Source organism: Amblyomma mixtum, chromosome 1, assembly GCF_055824585.1.
Source record: "Amblyomma mixtum isolate Tamu chromosome 1, ASM5582458v1, whole genome shotgun sequence".
In the NCBI taxonomy this organism is placed as follows: domain Eukaryota; kingdom Metazoa; phylum Arthropoda; class Arachnida; order Ixodida; family Ixodidae; genus Amblyomma; species Amblyomma mixtum.
In genome coordinates this window covers 272,987,057-273,005,599 of record NC_143012.1, presented here as the reverse complement: position 1 = coordinate 273,005,599, position 18,543 = coordinate 272,987,057, and the positions used below count along the sequence as shown (strand labels likewise).

Below are 18,543 nucleotides of genomic sequence, written 5' to 3'. Positions count from 1 at the left end.
TTCGGGATAGCTGTTTCGTAATCTTTTCAACATTACGGTCACCCTGCGTTGACATGCTGAGGCCGAGGGAAAATAAATCGTTCATCAACGGGCCCACGATAATAACAACCGGGCGCCCTTGATCCGGCCCTGGCCAAATCCAACGTCAGCGCAAGACGCCGCTACATACAAAGTGCAAATAGCTGGGTAATACCAGAGCCGCACAACTGTGCCCCGTCGTCCTTCGCAAAGCTCAAACTAAAACTCCACTAATGCCGTGCTACTTCGGATTGCGTGACACTGGACACTGTCCAAACAGTCCGGAGACGAGGGCAGGCACTGAACACACTCATGTAACACCGGTACCGCCTGTCCCTCCTTCCTGGAGTGCTTGGCTTCACTAGTGCTCGGCATATGATCTGCGGGAAAGCGCTATTTTTCATTGGGCTTTAGTGCCCTCCTCCTCTCTGCAATAAGCGTGCACTTAACAGACGCTGGCAGAAATGACCGGACACATAGAGCCAGACCCTATCTTCGTCTATCAAGCACACACTTGTTGCGTCTTAGCTTCAGTGTGCGTCGTGTACTGAGGCTCCTTCTTCCTCCGGCAGGGGTCGTCGCCATGAGTAGCACCCGACGGCTGTTCAAGATGGCCACCACCGGCACAAGGGTGGCGGTGTCTGCTTACTGTCGCTGGCCGATGGTACCCGCCGCCGCCCAGCGAGGCTTGAGCAGCGCGCCGCTGTGCTGCCAGCTACAGACCACCGAACTGTACCGCGAAGAAGCCATCCCGCTGCAGAAGACTCAACAGACGGTCGCAGAGGTCCTCGAGGAACGCTACAAGGAACGGCACATCACGGTGGGTCTTCGCTATCGTGATCGCACCTCAGCCCTATACCTAAGAGATGTTCTGTAGGGCTGCACGCCACACACGAGCATAGATTCCCGTTACGCCCTCGTGGGCATCGGCACCGATACGGCCACAGAGATCGAACTGCTGTGCTTTGGATTTCAGTGGTGTGATCATATATCGCGTGTTTACCAAAGCGTACTTCTTTACTAGAGCTTCCCGCGAATCAATGCGACGAGCTCGGTGCAGTGAGCTTTATTCTTTTCTGAAAAAAATTAAAGCAAGTTGACTGACTTTGACCACCAGGGGCCGGTATAATGACTCATTTAATATATCTCAGAGGTTCGAAAAGTACTCAAGAGCGTGACTAAACGTTGCTGTCAGCCGTATGGAACTGCGCGGAACTTCGCGGCTAGTTATTATTGCGTTAAAGTGTATTGGTGACAGAAAACCTTAGACAAAGAACAGCGCGAGAAGAGGCGACGAAGGAGAGCGCTCGTGTGTGTCTACTCCTTCTTAGTCTCGTCTTTTTGCGCTGTTCTTTGTCTATTATTATTGTACTTTGAAGGTTTCTGTGTAGGAGGCCAGCATTTATTCATTTGCAGTGTTAAGTATTATTTATAAAGAGCAGTCGTTGTTTGACCATTTCCAAATGTGAACGCTACAGGTAGGTACAGGGTGCGTCAAAATTTTCCGGACCCTGGGGTCTTCGTTCGTGCCGTGTGTTGGAGCATTCACGACATTCCCGAACTTCGAACAATCTGCTACGGGGATAGGAGAGTATCGTTCCCACCCCTGAGAACCTTGATTGCTTTACAGGCGTCCTAAGTGCCAGCATATACTGCTGAAAAGCAGACCCTGTGGCCTGAGAGCTTTTGACGCACCCTGTGCACAAGGCTTTGCATGAAGTTTGCATAAGGTTTTATGTTGCTCCGGCGGGCGCGGTTAAATAATACATATTAATTGAATATTCATCTACGTGAATTATCATGCGAACACTTTTAAAGCGAAAGCTTTACTAGCTATTATAGCGGCGCCGATTTCGCCGTGTCTGCACGAATGACCTTGAACAGGAGGAGCAGAGCTGCGTAAGTAATCGCGTGACTCGCAGCCACTGCAGCCGTGCGCTCCACCGTCGCCGCGGCCGCTCCGCGCTGCAAACCAGCCGGAGGAGGAGGAAAACTTTTATTTCTATTTACAGTGAGAGGTCGATGGGGCGAGCCGGAAGGGCCCGCCCCTTACAAACACTAGGAGGGATCCCTAGTCCGGGATCCCTGTAGCTTCCGCAGCGGCCCGGGCTCTAGCTACCAATGCCTGTTGGGCATGGAGTTCGGAGCAGCCGCGCAGGGCAGCTTCCCAGTCCTCTCGAGTGGGGTGGGTAGGCAGGATTGGAAGGGCATGCCCACACCATGTGGTAGGTGTCCGAAAACTCCTCCTCACAGTGTGGGCACGCGCCCGAGAAAGAAGAATTGAAGTGCTTAAGTACTGCCGGGCACAGTACATTATTGGTATAGAGGCGGAGAAGCCAGCGCTCCTCCACCCTGGTGAGGCTTTTACAGGGAGGGGGATAGAGACCATGAAATTTTTGATAGAGAGAGGTGATCTCTTTAAAGGTGGTGGCCGGATTGAAATTGAATTCCGGATCAGGCTGCGGATGAGGCGACGCCCGGTGAGTAAGCGCGCGGGCGGCAGCGTCGGCTGCCTCGTTCCCCTCAAGACCCGCATGAGCCGGAGCCCACACGATGGTACGATAGGTCGGAAACCCTGTGTATTCGCATGCGTGGAGAATTTTGAAAGCACGGTTTGGAATATACCCTTGCTCAATATTGCGGCAGGCGCCCTTGGAGTCCGTAATAATGACTCGGGACTCTGGATCTGCGGCGGCCAGTGCAATGGCGATCTCTTCCGCAAATGTAATGTTTGGGGCACGGAAAGTAAGGCCCTGAACTGTAGTGTTTTGGTGGATGACGGCCGCCGTGTACCAACCCCCATGGTGTGGGCCGGCCGCATCCACATAGAAGACACCTGGCTTATGGCCATATTGTTGAGAAATAGCCTCCGCCCGCGCGAGACGGCGACCATCATGGGTGTCTGCAGTCATGTTCTTCGGAAGGGGTCGCACCTGGAGTGCAAAGCGCCAGGCTTCAGGGATGCGGACCCGTTCTTCTGTATGTGTTGCGTAGGATATGTGTAAGCGGGTCAGAAGGCGGCTCCCCGCAGGTGTTTTGCTTAGGCGCAAGTATTGATTGTTAAGATGAGCTTCTCGTAACTCCCCAAAGGTGTTGGTCATCCCCAGACCGAGGAGACGCTTGTTGGACGTCGTTATGGGGAGGTCGAGCGCTCTCTTATAAATCTTGCGGAGAACTACTTCTAAGGCATTCTCATCGCATTTGCGTAGGTGGAGGTAGGGAGCCGAATATAAAATCCGGCTGGTCACGAATGCATTGGCCAGCCGCAGGGCATCTTTGCATCGTAGTCCCCCCCCCCTTTTATTGGACACCCGGCGGAGCATCCGACCCACCTGGTCCCCCACCTTACGTAGCTTGTTTAGGGTAGTGTCTATCTTGCGCCTATGATGAATGAAAAGCTCCAGTACCCGGATCTCCTCGTGTTCAGGTATCGGTCCGCTAAGTAGGGAAAGGGCAATTTTGGTTGTGCACTTTGAGTTGGGGCGTATGTGCACAAATTCAGATTTGCTCGGGGAGCATTCAAGACCACAGCGACGAGCGTATTCGTCCACAATAGCTGCCGCTTGTTGCAGGTTGGTCTCGATGTCTCCAACCGATTGTTGTGTTGCCCAGAGGGTGATGTCGTCCGCATACAGAGCGTGCTGCACACCGGCGACCTCTGCCAGCTGGGTAGGGAGCTTCATCATGGCGAGATTAAATAGTAATGGCGAGAGGACAGCTCCCTGTGGGGTCCCTCGTGTGCCAAGTTGATATGGGCCATATTCTGTGTCTTGCAGCCGGATATAGGATTGGCGATCTGCAAGGAATTGTTTGATATAATTGAAAGTATTGCGCCCACAGTCTGTTTGCGACAAGTGGGATAGGATGATCTCGTGGGCCACATTGTCGAAAGCCCCCCGCAGGTCAAGTGCGACGACTACTTTATCATACTATCATTTATCATACTACGAGCACCCCAGCAATACTATCATTGCTGGGGTGCTCGACGGGGTCGAGAATCTCCTTGTGAAGTTGCAACAGGACATCTTGTGCGGACCGGTGTGGGCGGAAACCGTACATGGTGTCTGCGAAAATGTTTTGCTGTTCCAGGAAAACCGACAATCTGTCGCGGACCATAGTCTCCATCAGCTTTCCCACACACGAAGTGAGGGAGATGGGCCGGAGGTTGTCGGTGTTAATGGCTTTACCTGGCTTGGGAATGAAAGTTACTAGTGCCGTTTTCCAATCTATGGGGAGTGGTGTGCCTCCAATCCAGAGTGTTGAAGTAATCGAGGAGAGTTTCGTAGGCGGGATCTGGGAGGTTGGCAAGAAGCTTTACCGTCACCTTGTCCCGGCCTGGTGCTGTACCTCGCTTCATTTTAGCCAGGGCCGCTTTTAGGTCATGGAGCTGGAACGGTTGATCCAAATCCGCGTTCTCGGAACCTGCATACGAGTACGCCTGACCACGGGGATCCTGGTGTATACTCAAATATTTGTCGCGGAGCGCATCGGCCAGTTTGGCCGTGTCTCCAGTGAAGTTATGTATAGCCCTTTGAAGCTGTTTTTGTGTCTCAGTACGGGTTTGTGCCGGTCCGACGTCCTCGAGAGTGGGTACTCGCAGACGTCGGGCCGAGTCTGATCATCCGGTCGACATTGCCAACCGTGCGAGGGATTTAGCAATCGATAGGGACCGCAGACGCGGTAAACGGGCAGTCGAAACCGATGAAGAGCGGGAGCTTCAAAAGCAAAGGAAAGGCGCATAACTGGCCCCCTTGGACAGTGGACACCCCAGTAACGCTACGTGGCGGTAGTGACAGATGTGCGCTGCATGCATTGACAACGTTGTGGCAGAAACGCGGCATTGAAGCCATAGGCCGTCGGCGTTCGTTGGCGTTGACAGCGTTCTAGACTACGATGATTTTTGACGAAGTGCGCATAACTGGCTCCCTGGGTCATTGCACGCCTCAGTCGCGCCTTGAGGTACAGTCGCGAGTAAAAAAATTAGCACACATGACGGAACACCGGAGCGCCGGGATGGCAACGTGTGGCGCTGCGGGTGGCGAAGAGGCTGATAACGAGAGGGCCGGGCCATTCCCATTCTACAGTACTAGGGGGCTCAGCGGATTTTCACGGACTAGCAAAATTACTGGCTAAAAGCAGCGCTATCATCTATTGTTCCCGCGAGTTCCTTTTGACAAGCCATCGCGGACATAAAAAAAACAGTAATAAAAAGAAGCAAACAAGGGAAGGGGAGTGAGGGGCTCGTTATAAATATGAAAGAAGCCAACAGCCATAGAAACCAAGGGGCACAGGGGATTTTTTTTAATGTATTTATTTATTTTGTGGTGTTGTTCAATTTAGAATATTACTGAATATGTTATCGCTTAAAGCTAATTGATTAGAAAAGCAGAAGAAAAAACAACCACATGCCGCCGGTGGGATCCGAACCCACGACCTCCGAATTACGCGTCCGGTGCTCTTCTTTCTTCTGCTTTTCTAATCAATTAGCTTTAAGCGATAACATATTCAGTAATATTCTAAATTGATCAACACCACAAAATAAATAAATACATAAAAAAAAATCCCCTGTGCCCCTTGGTTTCTGTGGCTGTTGGCTTATTTCATAGTAATAAAAAGAAGTCATCTTTGCTCATGATAACCGAGCCAAAATAAATGCCGCATGCGCAGTCACGTAGGGTCCCCCCCCCCCCCTTTTTTTTGGCTGTAAACATGGAAACGGCCCGATAGGCAGCTCTGCGAACCGCAGCGCCGCGTGGTGAGATATCACAATTCTGATCGCCAGGGATCTGTGCTAATATTTTTTGCTCGCGACTGTACGTGGCGTGGTGACAGAGAGAGGTGTAGGCTGCATGTGTTAGTGCTGACAATGTTGTGGCAGACACGCGGCACTGCAGCAATAGGCCGCAGCGTGACTCCACGCTGGTTATGCAAGCGTGACTTTCGCTTGCGTAATCAGAGTTCGCTGAGCTAAGCCATAGCCATTTTTTTCTCTGCGCATAGGCCTTCTAAGTATACGCATACTGAAGTTGATATGCATAACTCAGCCGCTGCTTCACGAGGATAACGTTCTGCAGCCGCTACGACTTTTGATGAAACTAAAACTCCCACACGACATCGACAGCAGCCCGGCAAAGACTGAAGGGCAACAGATATGGGGGACGTGTAATCCAAGCGATTATTACAGCGAATATACCAGCCTTTGTCCTTCGTCATCGTCGAGGTACAGGGTCGTCGAGGTACAGGGTCGTCGAGGTACAGGGTCGGTCAAAAGTTCCCAGGCCACATGGTCTGCTTTTGAGCAATATAGTCAGGTAGTTACGACACCAGCGAAGCGCAAGTTATCTGTTGAGGGATAAAGGAAGTACTGTTCTAACCTCTCATAACCCTGATAGCTCTATCGGCACCTTAAGTGCCGGGATATACAGAAGTAAAGCAGACCCTGTGGCCTGGGAACATGTGACCAACCCTGTACCTGCTGCTTGAACTGCTGCGGACGTGTGGAAGTTCCGAGGCCACATTGAAACAGGAACCATGTGCTATTATTCCTCGGTTGTGTAATGCGACATCGATCAGCGGCCGCAGTTTGCACCTCTCGTTGCGCAGAAATGACCAGAGTTGGACGTAGAAAGGAGATCTTGGACATACGAGGGCCAGCAAGTGCATCTGTGGGTATTTGCAGGTGCACGCATGCGGCGACCTGTTCCGCGAGTGGAAGCACACGCGGCCTGGCTACAAGTACGTCAACGAAGGCGGAGTCAGTGTGCCGCTCACGTACATCCACACGGGGCTGGACCGGCAGGCGGCGGCCGACTCGCCTGTCGTGTTCGCTGTGCATGGCGCTCCCGGCTCCTACCGAGAGTTCGACTCCCTCGTGCCCGTGCTGGACGCCCAGGGGGCGTCCGTCATCGCGCCCACGCTACCAGGTGCGTACTCTGGCATGTGCTCCGGCACAGGCGTGCCCAAAGAGGGGACCAAGTCTACCCATCCTGTGTGGGACCCTTTTCAGTACCTATAGGCAAATGCTATAGGTGACGCGGCGTCATGGGGAACGGAGCGGTGATGGAGGTGCCACGGTGCGCATCAAGGAGCGTGCAGGTCCCGGCCCTGTTGTGTATGTCTAAGCGATTCTGTCGCTCGCTAAGGAAGCGCGGAGGTGCGTCGTAGAGGATGAGACGCCTTTAATGCTAGCCATGCGATCCACTAACCTCTTGAAACCATTCAACACAAAGGAAGGCAGAAAATGAAGCAAGCACTTCTACGCGCCTCTTTCTGGTCCTCTGTTGCATTACTTTGCGCTGCAAGTTCTTAACATGAATGGCCAACTAATTGTCTTCCATGACCGTAATTTCAGGTGTACACAGTCCGTGAGCTGTGCATGTCTAAAAGCTGAAATTTTGCGCTTTATGGGCTAACTATAGGCGAGGACATATACTGGGTGTTTTTTTTTTTAACCGTTTACAGATTTTTGGAAAGAAGGCGCTGATAGTATCGCGAATGCGGCCTTCACGGAATGTATATTCGGCTCGGCGGACACAAGATAAGAAAATAGCGAAGAAAATAAAAAGAATAGCGGTCAAAGTTAATTAATTTATTATCTAAATTTCCAGTTTTTTAACTCTGGTGCTCGATGGTGCTCTACAACTAAAAACGATGGTGCTCTACAACTAAAACAAAAATTTGCGAGGCAGGAGTAAGCAAACCTCCCAAAAGCTGCTGTATTTTATTGTTCAGTCAGCTCCATAAACAATCCTCTCCGTCTAACGTGTCACCGATAAGAAGTTAGCCTATACCTTTGTGAAGAAGCCGACTTTCAGACTTATGGTACTGGCATAATATTGTGAGGCCACTTATTATTATCATTTTTTTTTGCAGCCAAACATAGGTAATTTGAATACAAAACGTTAATTACTGCATTATATGCCAACAAGCTGTAAGTTGTTAAACACTTCTGGCGTGTTTCTTTGAAACTTGTAATAAACTTTAAAGCTGTTTTCACATTTCATCAAGATAGCATATTTCTGCGTTAATGGTGACCTATGATATAAAGCTGTGTCAGGCCACAGAATTACATTCACTATTGTATTGAAATGGCCTTGAGATCAGCAAGCAGACTTTTTCATTTTTTGTCACCATTTCACTATCAGTATACCCCTTGGGAAGGCTCTATAATGAAGCAGGGTGAATATCGATACGAAGTAAAACGATCTTTTCGTTATAGAATCGCTCGCCTTGGGGTACAGCAGCCTCTTGTACGAGTCCCTTATGCGTTCATAGCTCGCTGTGGCCTTTCTCGTTCCAGACCTGACGTTCAGCATGAAAACGCAGAGTTTCTGGCATTCCGTGGAAGAGCGGACGGACCTGATCAGGAGGTTTCTAAAGGCCATCAACGTACAAGAGTAAGGAATCCAGCGTTTACGCTTTAGTCTGTGCGCGCAGTGTTAGCCCAGGTCTTGCAAAAATAACGCACTAAAGGTTGGCAGAAATATTTAATGTTGTGTCATGAAATTTAGCTATGTGCAAGCAAGATAAATTTCCATAAACTTCCTCGAAAAGTGATAAGCTGCGCTTCTGAGAAACAGAAAAAGTAAGAACAAAGTGTTCGGTCTAATGCTGAAAACAAGTTTCAATTTTGCGTCTATAACATGTCCAGATGGCACAAGTACTACGGAAGTAATACAAATTCGGCATGACCGGCTCTGTGCTGTTTCTAAAAGTGGCATAACATTAGCTCAAAAAAAGTGCAACACATTGATAGAGAATATAACATTGCACATAGTAGCACTCTATTACATACTGCAAGCAATTTATAAGCAATGTGCACAGTACAAAACCAAACAGGTTAGATATTAACAGCAGCCGTCATTTGCACTGATTTCTGTAAATAATAACACAAGAAGCAATTAAAACTTTCTGTGGCTCAGTGTCACTTAAAAAGGAGGTTAACTGTACCCATAAATTTTTGTAATATGCAACAAGCCAGCAGCAGTAAGTAATTTTGTGTTCAGTTTATCAGGTTTATTAATGATACAGGTGTGTGGCGCAACATTTTATGTCCATAGGTGGGCTAAGACTGACTAGCTTTGTCTGTAGTAGGACAATGCTTAAATGTAAGGCACGAATTCCGCCGATGCAGTGCTGCAGTAACTGCCTAATGAACACTACTCACATAAATTTGGCGTTGAAACAAAGGAATCTATTAGACAAAACTATTGTGTTTACGCTTGACACACTTTATTTTTTTGAATATGCAAGTCGACGCGTCTTTTTCATACATCGCCTGTGCGCAGGAATTTATACCCTTTGTTTCTTTCTTTTCAGAATAGACATGATGGTTGCACACAGTAGCTCTATGTATCCAATGCTCCATCTTGCTATGCAGGACTCTGAAATTAAAATTAATTCCCTAGTATTCATCGCCCCGTCTGGTTGCCGAAGGATAAGGTGAGTGTCACCTTTGAGCCTTGCTTCAGCTTTATCATTGCGGTTTAGACCTCAGATTGTCTTTGTTGATAAGTGAAATCGGTGCAGCTATTGAGAAGAGACAGGATAGTGAACGCCATTGCGTCACTTCCTGCGAAGCTGATGGGATGTGGAATGCTGTCTTCAGTGGCATTTTCTCTCCGAAGGCATAGCGGTAGCGCGACGACTTTGTATAGCTACTTTACTTCTTGTACCACTTCATTGCTTGTACTACTTCACAGCTTGTACCACATCACAGCTTGTACCACATCACAGCTTGTACCACATCACAGCTTGTACCACATCACAGCTTGTACCACATCACAGCTTGTATCACATCACAGCTTGGACCACATCACAGCTTGGACCACATCACAGTTTGTACCATTTCATTGCTGCTACCATTTTAATGTTTGTACCACATCACAGCTTGGACCACATCACAGTTTGTACCATTTCATTGCTGCTACCATTTTAATGTTTGTACCACTTTATTGTTCGCGGCATTTTATTAATGTGGAAACATTAGATGGTTATCGACACGAAAACCTGGCGTCGCCCAAAAAGTGTTACAAAACTCACGACTGGTCAAAAAGGTGTTACGTCATCAAGGGAGAGAAAATGCGAAATGTTACTTTGCAAGAAGGTTGCAAGTTAGCGCCTGTCCTGTCCACTTCTGTGTCGTCCGTGTCCTTTTTGCGCTATGTTTTCGAAGAACTGTTACCAACTAGCCCAAACCAAGCTACTGTTACAGCGAAATGTTAGCCAGCAGTATACAGTACTAGTACTTACAACAGCGTCAACTGCAAAAGAATAGAATGGAGTTCGAATAGAATTGGAATACAATTAAAAGAGTTGGAATGTAATGGAATCAGAATCTAATTAGAATTAAATTGAAATAGTATTTCAATGGTTTCGCATTACTAGCACTTAAATTCCTTCAATGCGCCCGGTAATTTTTGGTTGTACCACTTTACTAGGTTTAGATTGTCGTGCAGCTTCCACAGCACTTGTAACAGCGCATGCTCTTTACGAAACAGCATTTTTTTTTCATGAGCGTTTTGGAGAAAAGTTGTGCATTGTATTGCAAGTCACTGAGCATAAACTTTGATCATGTTTGGAAGTCGCGCTTCGAGTTTAGCGACAAGAATTTACGAACGGGTGAAAATTTGGGCGAGTTGATAGGGATCCACGCTGTTGTGGCACCACGAGAACGAAGACGCAGACGAAGAAGGGACAGAAGTTTAGGGGGTGGATCCTTCTGCCCGAATCGAAAATAAAATGTGGGCAAGGCCATGTGAACCACCGGATTGCCTGTGCTTTGAGTATTTCTGCACCTTTATGTTCCGTTACCAGCAAAAATGAAACTTTTGTGACGCTTGAGTTTTTCGATCCGAGGAACACAAGTGCAGACAAAATACATCGAATGCAATGCATGTAGGTGTTTTCTGCGTCTTGCCTGTGGTGATTTCTTTTCACTGAGAAAAAAAAAATGTCGCGTTATGCGATCTCCAAGTTATCGCAATACCATTCAGGCTCAGTTCGAAAGCTTGGAGCTGTGCACTTGCATTGCACGATAAGCTGTCGGCAGGCTCAGCTGTGTCCCCGTGCTGATAACATTGAATGCAAACCTTGTTCGTCGATATGTGCGGCCTCAAAAGATACCTTATATCTCCGTTGTCGCGACATAACTGCCTGTATAGTGGCTCTTTATGGAAACCTTATCGCATGGAGACGACTTTGGTTTCCGCAAATATCACTACGTACCCAGGCGTTCGCACCTCGGCTCTTGGCATGAGGTAGCGAGATAAGAGAAATCTCTCAAGCGCTGTATCTGTCGCGACGGTGTTGTGTATCTTGCGAGTCCTTGCATCGGGTGAGTCGTCGGTGCATAAGCGCTTCGTGATTAAGCGGCATTGCAGAAACCTAAAACATAAAGTACAGGCCTTGGCCTCGCGCCAATCTGCAAGCTGCGGTACCCCCGCCCGATGCGTGCGTTTTATTATGACTTCCTGTCGTCTGCTTTGTTGAGCACACAACGATCTCTATACGATACAACGCCGTGAGAAAGCGCACCAGTACACCTTGGTTAAACCAGTCGATGCAGCGCTGCATTTTTCTGCGACAACCCCGACGCCAGGCAGTTTACGCAAATGTGTAACCCGAACAACGGCGACACGCAGAAGAGTTAATTCACTCTTTACTAACTTGCCGCATGACAAGTATAACGGGGATTCAAAGGGTGCTATCGCGACCAAAATGAAGTGTCATGTAGTGTGTTCATTGCTGGCTAATTCCGATATAAAGAAAGATACTTTGTTAAAACAAAAAAAGAATGCAAGACCATGAAAAACTCTGTTGCTCTGCAGATCCTAGCTGTCCTTCGTAACAGAGTTTAAACGGGAAAGTAGGCAACACCCGGAAGAAAGGACCTTGAGGAAGCACTGAAAGCTGAGCTTCGGCAGAAACAGCAAAAATACAAAGTCGACAATTCCATGTGCAAAGTTGAGAAGATAACTAGGATGACGGCAACAAATTCTCGAGACCCACTGTGCTGTACTTCGCGAAGCGTTGTGCTGAGGTGCTCGCAAGGATGTGCACCCAAGTTCAGTGCATTCTGCTGCAAATGTGTTTTATCCTTATCCGATTCTCAGCGTGGTTAGCACCAAACGGGATCGCTGCAGCTGCTACTTTGTGCAGTTAATCGCATCACGTGTCTCAAACTTCTCTGATGGGCGGCAAGCTCTTAGTGATCGAGGGGACTAAACGGCCTCAGCTCCCAGCCTTCCCTCGACCCCTACCCTTAATCTATTGCTGTAGCTGTGCGGCAGACCCGTGACATTTAAATAATGAGAAAAATCTGCTTGCCGGTTACGGAGGGCTGACAACTATACGAGCGGGCGCACTGCCGGCAGAGATGCGTGTCGAGCCGCGGATATCGGCGGTCGATCCATCGTGCCGCTGCGCTCCAACTGTATATAGACATACATACGTGCAGAAACACTTGCGGCGCATATTCCTACTTGAATATTATAGTTTGCTCACAAGTAGACTGCGGTGACAGCTCACGGGAGTGTATTAACTAAGCCGGAGGGAGCAGACCCTCAGTGACGACTTCGTCTCCGCAAGCAGCGGCAGCTTGGCCATCGCCGCTGCCGCTACACCGCCGCCGTCGAGAAAAAGTTTCTTTTGTCCTGGCGTGCTTACTAAGCTCGAGTGCGCAAGCACGTCGGTGCACGTCACTGGTGAGCGTGTTTGTAGCGACGTTTGAGAACTCGACATGAGGATAAGCGATGCTACTGTCGAGACGCACTGCTGCTCGCGTTAAAAGGAAATCGCTTTGTGGAGCGCGTGCTCAGAGACATCGGGCGTCGCCAAGTCTCTCTTGACAGCGCCGCGTCTCGCTCGTGAAGAGCGGCTAAGCGTCTCGCGAAGGCCACCCAGCGGCGGTGAGCTTTGCGCATTAGCGTATACGTGGTGCTTATCCCGGAAAAGTATGGGCCAAGGACGGCGCGCGGTGTATGGCCATTGTTTTGAAGCACGCAATTTAGCGATCCGCCGATGTGCCTAGAATTACAAGCTTAGGCCGTCTGGAGCTTCCTTTCTCTTTGTTTGTTTGTTTCTTTCTCTCTTTGTTTCTTTCATTTTCTCTTTTTCTGTCTTTCTCTCTTTCTTTCTCTCGTTTGCTTTCCTTTTCTTCCTTCCTTTCTTTCTTTCTTTCTTTCTTTCTTTCGCTTTCTTTCTCTCTCTCTTTCTTTTTTCTTTCGCTTTCTTTCTCTCTCTTTCTTTTTTTCTTTCGCTTTCTTTCTCTATCTTTCTTTTTTCTTTCGCTTTCTTTCTCTCTCTCTCTCTCTCTTTCTTTTTTTCTTTCTTTCTTTCTTCATTCCTTTCTATTTTCTTGAGTGCACCTGTGGGTTCTTTTCGCACAACCAGCAATAGTGGGTTTCAGTGCTGTACCCAGTATAGTTCCGGTCCACTTGAACACAGCGACCATCAAGTCGCAGTTGATGCTTCACAGAACTGAATCCCTTAATTCACAGTATCTTTATCCGGAGTTCCATGGGGCTTTGAATCTTTGTTGGCTCTGCTGTTATAGTAGCAACGCGTGGCGTTTTCCCATGCTCGCTGCAGGCAGATGAGCCCCTACTGGCTGATGTCAGCCTTCGACGACTGGTTCCGCGTTCCGTGGCTCCAGGAGTTCATGTGCGGCCTTGCAGTCTACATTGTGCGGGTGCTGGGCAAGCCCAACAACAACGAGATGAAAGGCACCATAGTCTCCATGATCACCATCAGGAATTCCAGATTCGACGAGGTATGGGCGCCCTTCGACTGCCGACAGTGCACGCGTGATGTTGCATTGCCGACTAACTGCCCTTGTGGTACGCGGTTATGATTACGAAGGGCCAAGCACGACAGAAGCGAGCCTTTCTCAAAGCATGCGCATCGGGTGTTTCGGGAGCATCCTCCGAACGTCAAACGTCGAGAGAATGAATATAAGCACTCTCAGTGTTAAAGGACGCATAACAAAGCCCGTCTCATTAGCTTTTTTAGCTCACAGCTGTTTTTAAGAAATATTCCGACGATGTGCGTTATGTGTGGTAATGTTAATCGGAGTAAAATTTCCCATGCTCTTAGAGAATATAATCCAAAAGTGAGACAGCCAGTGCGTCTTCTTTTTTCATTCTCTCCCGTTTTTCATTTGTTCCTTCACCTCAGCCTCACGGCGCGCTTCAGGTGTGAGCTGAAAAGGGAGACAGTCATTGCGCCTTTTTTTTTCATTCTGTCCCGTCTTTCACATCATCCTTCACCCCTTTCCTCAGGACGCGCTTGAGGTGCACTATGAGAAGTGAGACAGCCAGTAACCTTTTTTTTTTCATTCTTCCCCGTCTTTCACATCTTCCTTCACCCCTTCTTTCGCGGCGCGCTTGAGGTGTACAATTTGAGGCAGTCACTGCGCCTTTTTTTAATGCGTATGCATTGTATGGCTGTGTTTGTAGTTTCGTGTCATCACGAACTTGTCCGAGCGAATGGGTTTATTAGAAAAAGAATGGTACCATCGGATAGAGAACCAAAAAATTTCGTACGGGAAATCGGGGGTTGACGTGGGTTAATTAGTTAATTAGAGCCAAAAATGTCCAAAAAGTGGGTGGGGCCGGAGCAAAAGTGGCGCCAAATTTGAAAACGCCGTAAGTGTGGCACCACGTGGCCGGAAGTGTGGGCGGAGCCAACGCGTGGCGCCAAATTTGAAAACGAAGCGTGGCGCGACGTTTGAAAACTCAGATGGGCAATTGGTGGAATTTGACTAAGTAAGACAATTAGCTGTGGTATCGATAAGGTATTGATAAGTGATCGATAAGTGATCGACTTCCGGTTTGAGGGTCTCGACTTCCGCCACTGCTTCCCCCTTTCCTTGGTTATGTGGCTTCCAGAAGGAACACCCAACGTGTACTGGCGCGTGACCAGAGTGTGCTGAACCGCTGCGCAGGCAGGGCCCATGGTGTGCGAGCTGAAGCGTCGAGGAGTGCCAATGCTGATGCTGTATGGGGAGAGAGACAAGCTCATCGAGCGTGAAGTGAGCGAGGAGATGGCCGCCATGATGGGTGTGCGGCCGGCCCTGATGCACGTCTACCGGGGCAAGGACGACAGCGAGGTTGTCCAAGAGCAGAGCGGTAAGCCTCGCCCTCTTGGAAACACACGTGGAGAGAGACGCAAAAATCAAGGGACTCGCCCGAAAATAAGTTTTACTGAAGCCTCACCATGGACGGATATCGACTCGTCTATATTCAGCTACCATGCACTGAGTAGGGCAGACTTCGAGGGTTACAGACACAAAATTCCTAACTCAAACAAACATGATTTGTTTATTGGGGCGTAAAGAGATGTCTTGTAGGAAGTTTCACCGCAGGCGTTGAGTGGAACATAATATGATTTTGAATATAGTATAACCCCGCCATAGTTAACTCAGACATAGTAAAGTGAAACTGCGGTCCTATTTCGCCGTCCATAGATGACTATACATTATTTTTCGCTTACAGTAAATATTTTTTTTTTACAATAAAGGGATGTAGTAAAGATCGCTTCACCATTAAGCCTAACAGCGCAAGAATAAGCCAACTTTTTGAAGGGCTTCCCTCCCTTTCCCATTCCCAACAGATCCTCTGGAGACGCCTCCAGACCCGCTCTCTCTCATCCCCTCAGCTGCTATCTCTCTACTGTGGCACCTCCCCTGCATGCACCCTGTGCGGCGACCCTCACGCCACACTCTCCCACATCCTTTTCGGCTGCCCTGCTGATCCTCCCCCGCAGGGACAGCCCGCGTTATCAAGTTGGGAGTACTGGGAGGTCGTGCTCTCGTCTCCGGACCCGCCATCGCAGCTTGCTGCGGTGCTTCGGGATGCCGACGTCATGGACAAACACCGCATGAACGTTCCGACGTAGAGTGGGACCGTGCGGTGGTCCAGGGACCCAAGGGGGGTCTAAACACACTTGCCATAATAAAGTTTTTCTCTCTCTCTCTCTTGGAGCCATGAGGTAAAGCGCACGGCGCGCACGAAAAAAAAAATGGCTGCGGATTAGCTCAGCTAACCTTGGTTATGCAAGCGAAAGTCACGCTTATAACCAGCGTGAAGTCACGCTGCGACCTATTGTTGCAGTGCCGCGTGTCTCCCACAAAGTTGTCAGCGCTAACGCATGCAGCCCACATCTCTCTCTCTCTCCATCGCCACGTACCTCAGTGCGCGATTGAGGCGTCCACTGAACCAGGGAGCCAGTTATGCACCCTTCCTTTCGTCAAAATCATCGGTCTAGAACGTTGTCAACGCCAACGCCAATGAACACAACGAACGCCAACTGCCTATAGCTTTAGTGCCGCGTTTCTGTAGCTCAACGTTTTCAATGCCAACACACGCAGCGCACATATGTCACTACAGCCACATATAGCTTAAAGCATGACCTCTTTACTGACGTTGAGGCTGCTAAAGACGACAACATGTTCACGCAAAGCTTTAGTTTTTTCATGTAGTCAAACTAGTTATATTCGTAGTCGCGTTATATTCGTTCAATTGCAGTACTTCCACAAGACGTAAATGAAACTGAAAAAACGGTTGCATGAATGTGAGGACTGAAAACGGTCAATAAGAGCAGGATGGAAGGTATTTTTGAGTGTTTCTTATGTAAGCCAACACTTTGTATTTACGTAATAAGTAGCCAGGGAGCATGCTCAGTGCCACGTCATCACCAACAACTGATATAGTAAATGCCCTGATATAGTAAAGATTTTTGCTGCTCCGAGTGACTTTACTATAGAGGGGTTCTACTGTATTGTCCGACGAATCGATCGGCATTTCCGCCGGCATCAAGTGACGTCAAGATGCAGTTACCTCAAATATCGTAACGTCACCGAACCCACTGGTAGTGCTCAGAAGCACCCAGTGCTTGCCGGCGACGCCGACGTCATTAGGATAATGCTGTACAGGTTGGTAGGTCAACCCTGACGTTAATGTACACTTGGGCGCCGATCGATACTCCCGGTAGAAAATCGTTCATAATTGATCACTAACGCTGCGCACTGTTTTTTTGTGCAGCGTTAATAATAGAGAGGCACCGTAGGCAAACAAACGGACACCCGAAATCTTCGTGCCTGTACTCCTTTAAGCCCGCATATTCATTGCTGGGGGGTGCTTTTTCCGACTCTCACATTTGCTGTTCTTCGCAGGCAAACTGGACGGAAGCTGTGAAGTCGTCTGTTTCAAGGAAGGAACGCACTACGCATTCAAGAAGTACCCTAACGTTTTTAATGACGTCATACTCAAGTTCTGGAAGAGGAATCAGGAGGCCCGCGTTTGATATGATGTACATCCTTGTGCAATGAGTCTCTATATATAGCCGTTTGACTGGTGCCTTCAGGTTTACCAGGCTTTTGTACATGTATATTTCCTTTCGGGAGCGTTTGACTGTTGTGCAATTGTTGACAGCATTTGTTTGCACAAATGCCTAGGTAAATGTGGTTCGTGTAACCTAATTTGAGCGGCATACTGGCTATGCAATCGCTACACACTAGCAGGCCATATTTCAAACCCCTACCAGCACATAAGAGTTCTGAGCAGATGGCCCCTGGTACAGCGTGTGCAAACTTACCGAAAGCCCTTCACTGGACATGCTCACGTGTCTTCTGACACCCCTTAAAGTGCTGTCACGGTCAACTGACAGATGCGCTGGATGAATTGTCAGTGGTACTCTTACTGGGCCATTCATTTGTCGAATGCCACCTGGTATGCTAAACATATATATGTATGATGAAGTTAGAAGTGCATGTTGTGTATGACAGATACCGTATAATAGTATATATATACGAACAAATAAGAATATGTCCGTGCTGTTATCAACGCTATTAAAAAGTTTGTTATTAAAGTGTTGCGATGTTTTTCTCGTTCATGCATGTTATAAGGACATCAGAGACAAACATAAGCTTGGGCAAGAGAGAAAAATATAGGTGGTATGCACTGGCGCACAGCCGTGCCGCGGCGCTGCGGTGCGCCGCTCGTAACTACGTCGTAAACGAACGCCACTTTGATTGGGCAGCTGCGCTTGTTAGCGCTACTCGAGCCTGTCCAGAAAACGGTGACAAAAGTTAGTCGCGGGTTTGGTTCCCGTCGATTCTGGGGTAAAAGCTCGGATAGTGGTCAATGACAGCAGCTCTTCTGTGAAACCGGAAAGCCGCATGTAGTTCAGGCACATTCGCGGGGAAGAGATCGGTGACCCGACGCCACTCGATAGCTCCGGTGCGTCTGCGGTGCTCCTTGCGTGTAACTGTAGACTGCGTATCTGCGCAGAGCCTTTCATTTCTGGGCTCTACTACATATCTTGATATAATGCTTCAGATTTTATTCTTAGGTTGACCTTGAAAATTTTGGAGTAATTGTGCATCCCAAGCAAGCGCAGGACGGCCACAAAAGTTTGCGAAAATGTTCAATGAAAAAATTGGCAGTGGCTTAGCACGGCTATGCCAGGATATACGTAGCGACGACGAGGCAAGCGACGGCGGGGGCGGCGAGGCGCGTGGTGTGA

The 18,543-nt window shown here is 48.6% G+C and overlaps 1 protein-coding gene across 3 annotated transcripts in view; it reads left to right on the top strand.

Annotated features, from left to right (window-relative positions):
* Positions 1-17,868, top strand: part of LOC149371709 (uncharacterized) — a 59,185-nt gene extending 41,317 nt beyond the window's left edge. For all 3 annotated transcript variants that reach the window (XM_089565975.1, XM_089565976.1, XM_089565977.1), the window contains exons 2-8: positions 591-838; positions 6,698-6,941; positions 8,318-8,414; positions 9,337-9,459; positions 13,609-13,789; positions 14,963-15,146; positions 17,192-17,868. In XM_089565975.1, the coding sequence (XP_089422101.1) occupies positions 602-838; positions 6,698-6,941; positions 8,318-8,414; positions 9,337-9,459; positions 13,609-13,789; positions 14,963-15,146; positions 17,192-17,322 (1,197 nt within the window). In that variant the 5' untranslated portion in view covers positions 591-601 and the 3' untranslated portion in view covers positions 17,323-17,868. The remainder of the gene's footprint in view (positions 1-590; positions 839-6,697; positions 6,942-8,317; positions 8,415-9,336; positions 9,460-13,608; positions 13,790-14,962; positions 15,147-17,191) is intronic.
* The last annotated feature ends 675 nt before the right edge of the window (positions 17,869-18,543 follow it).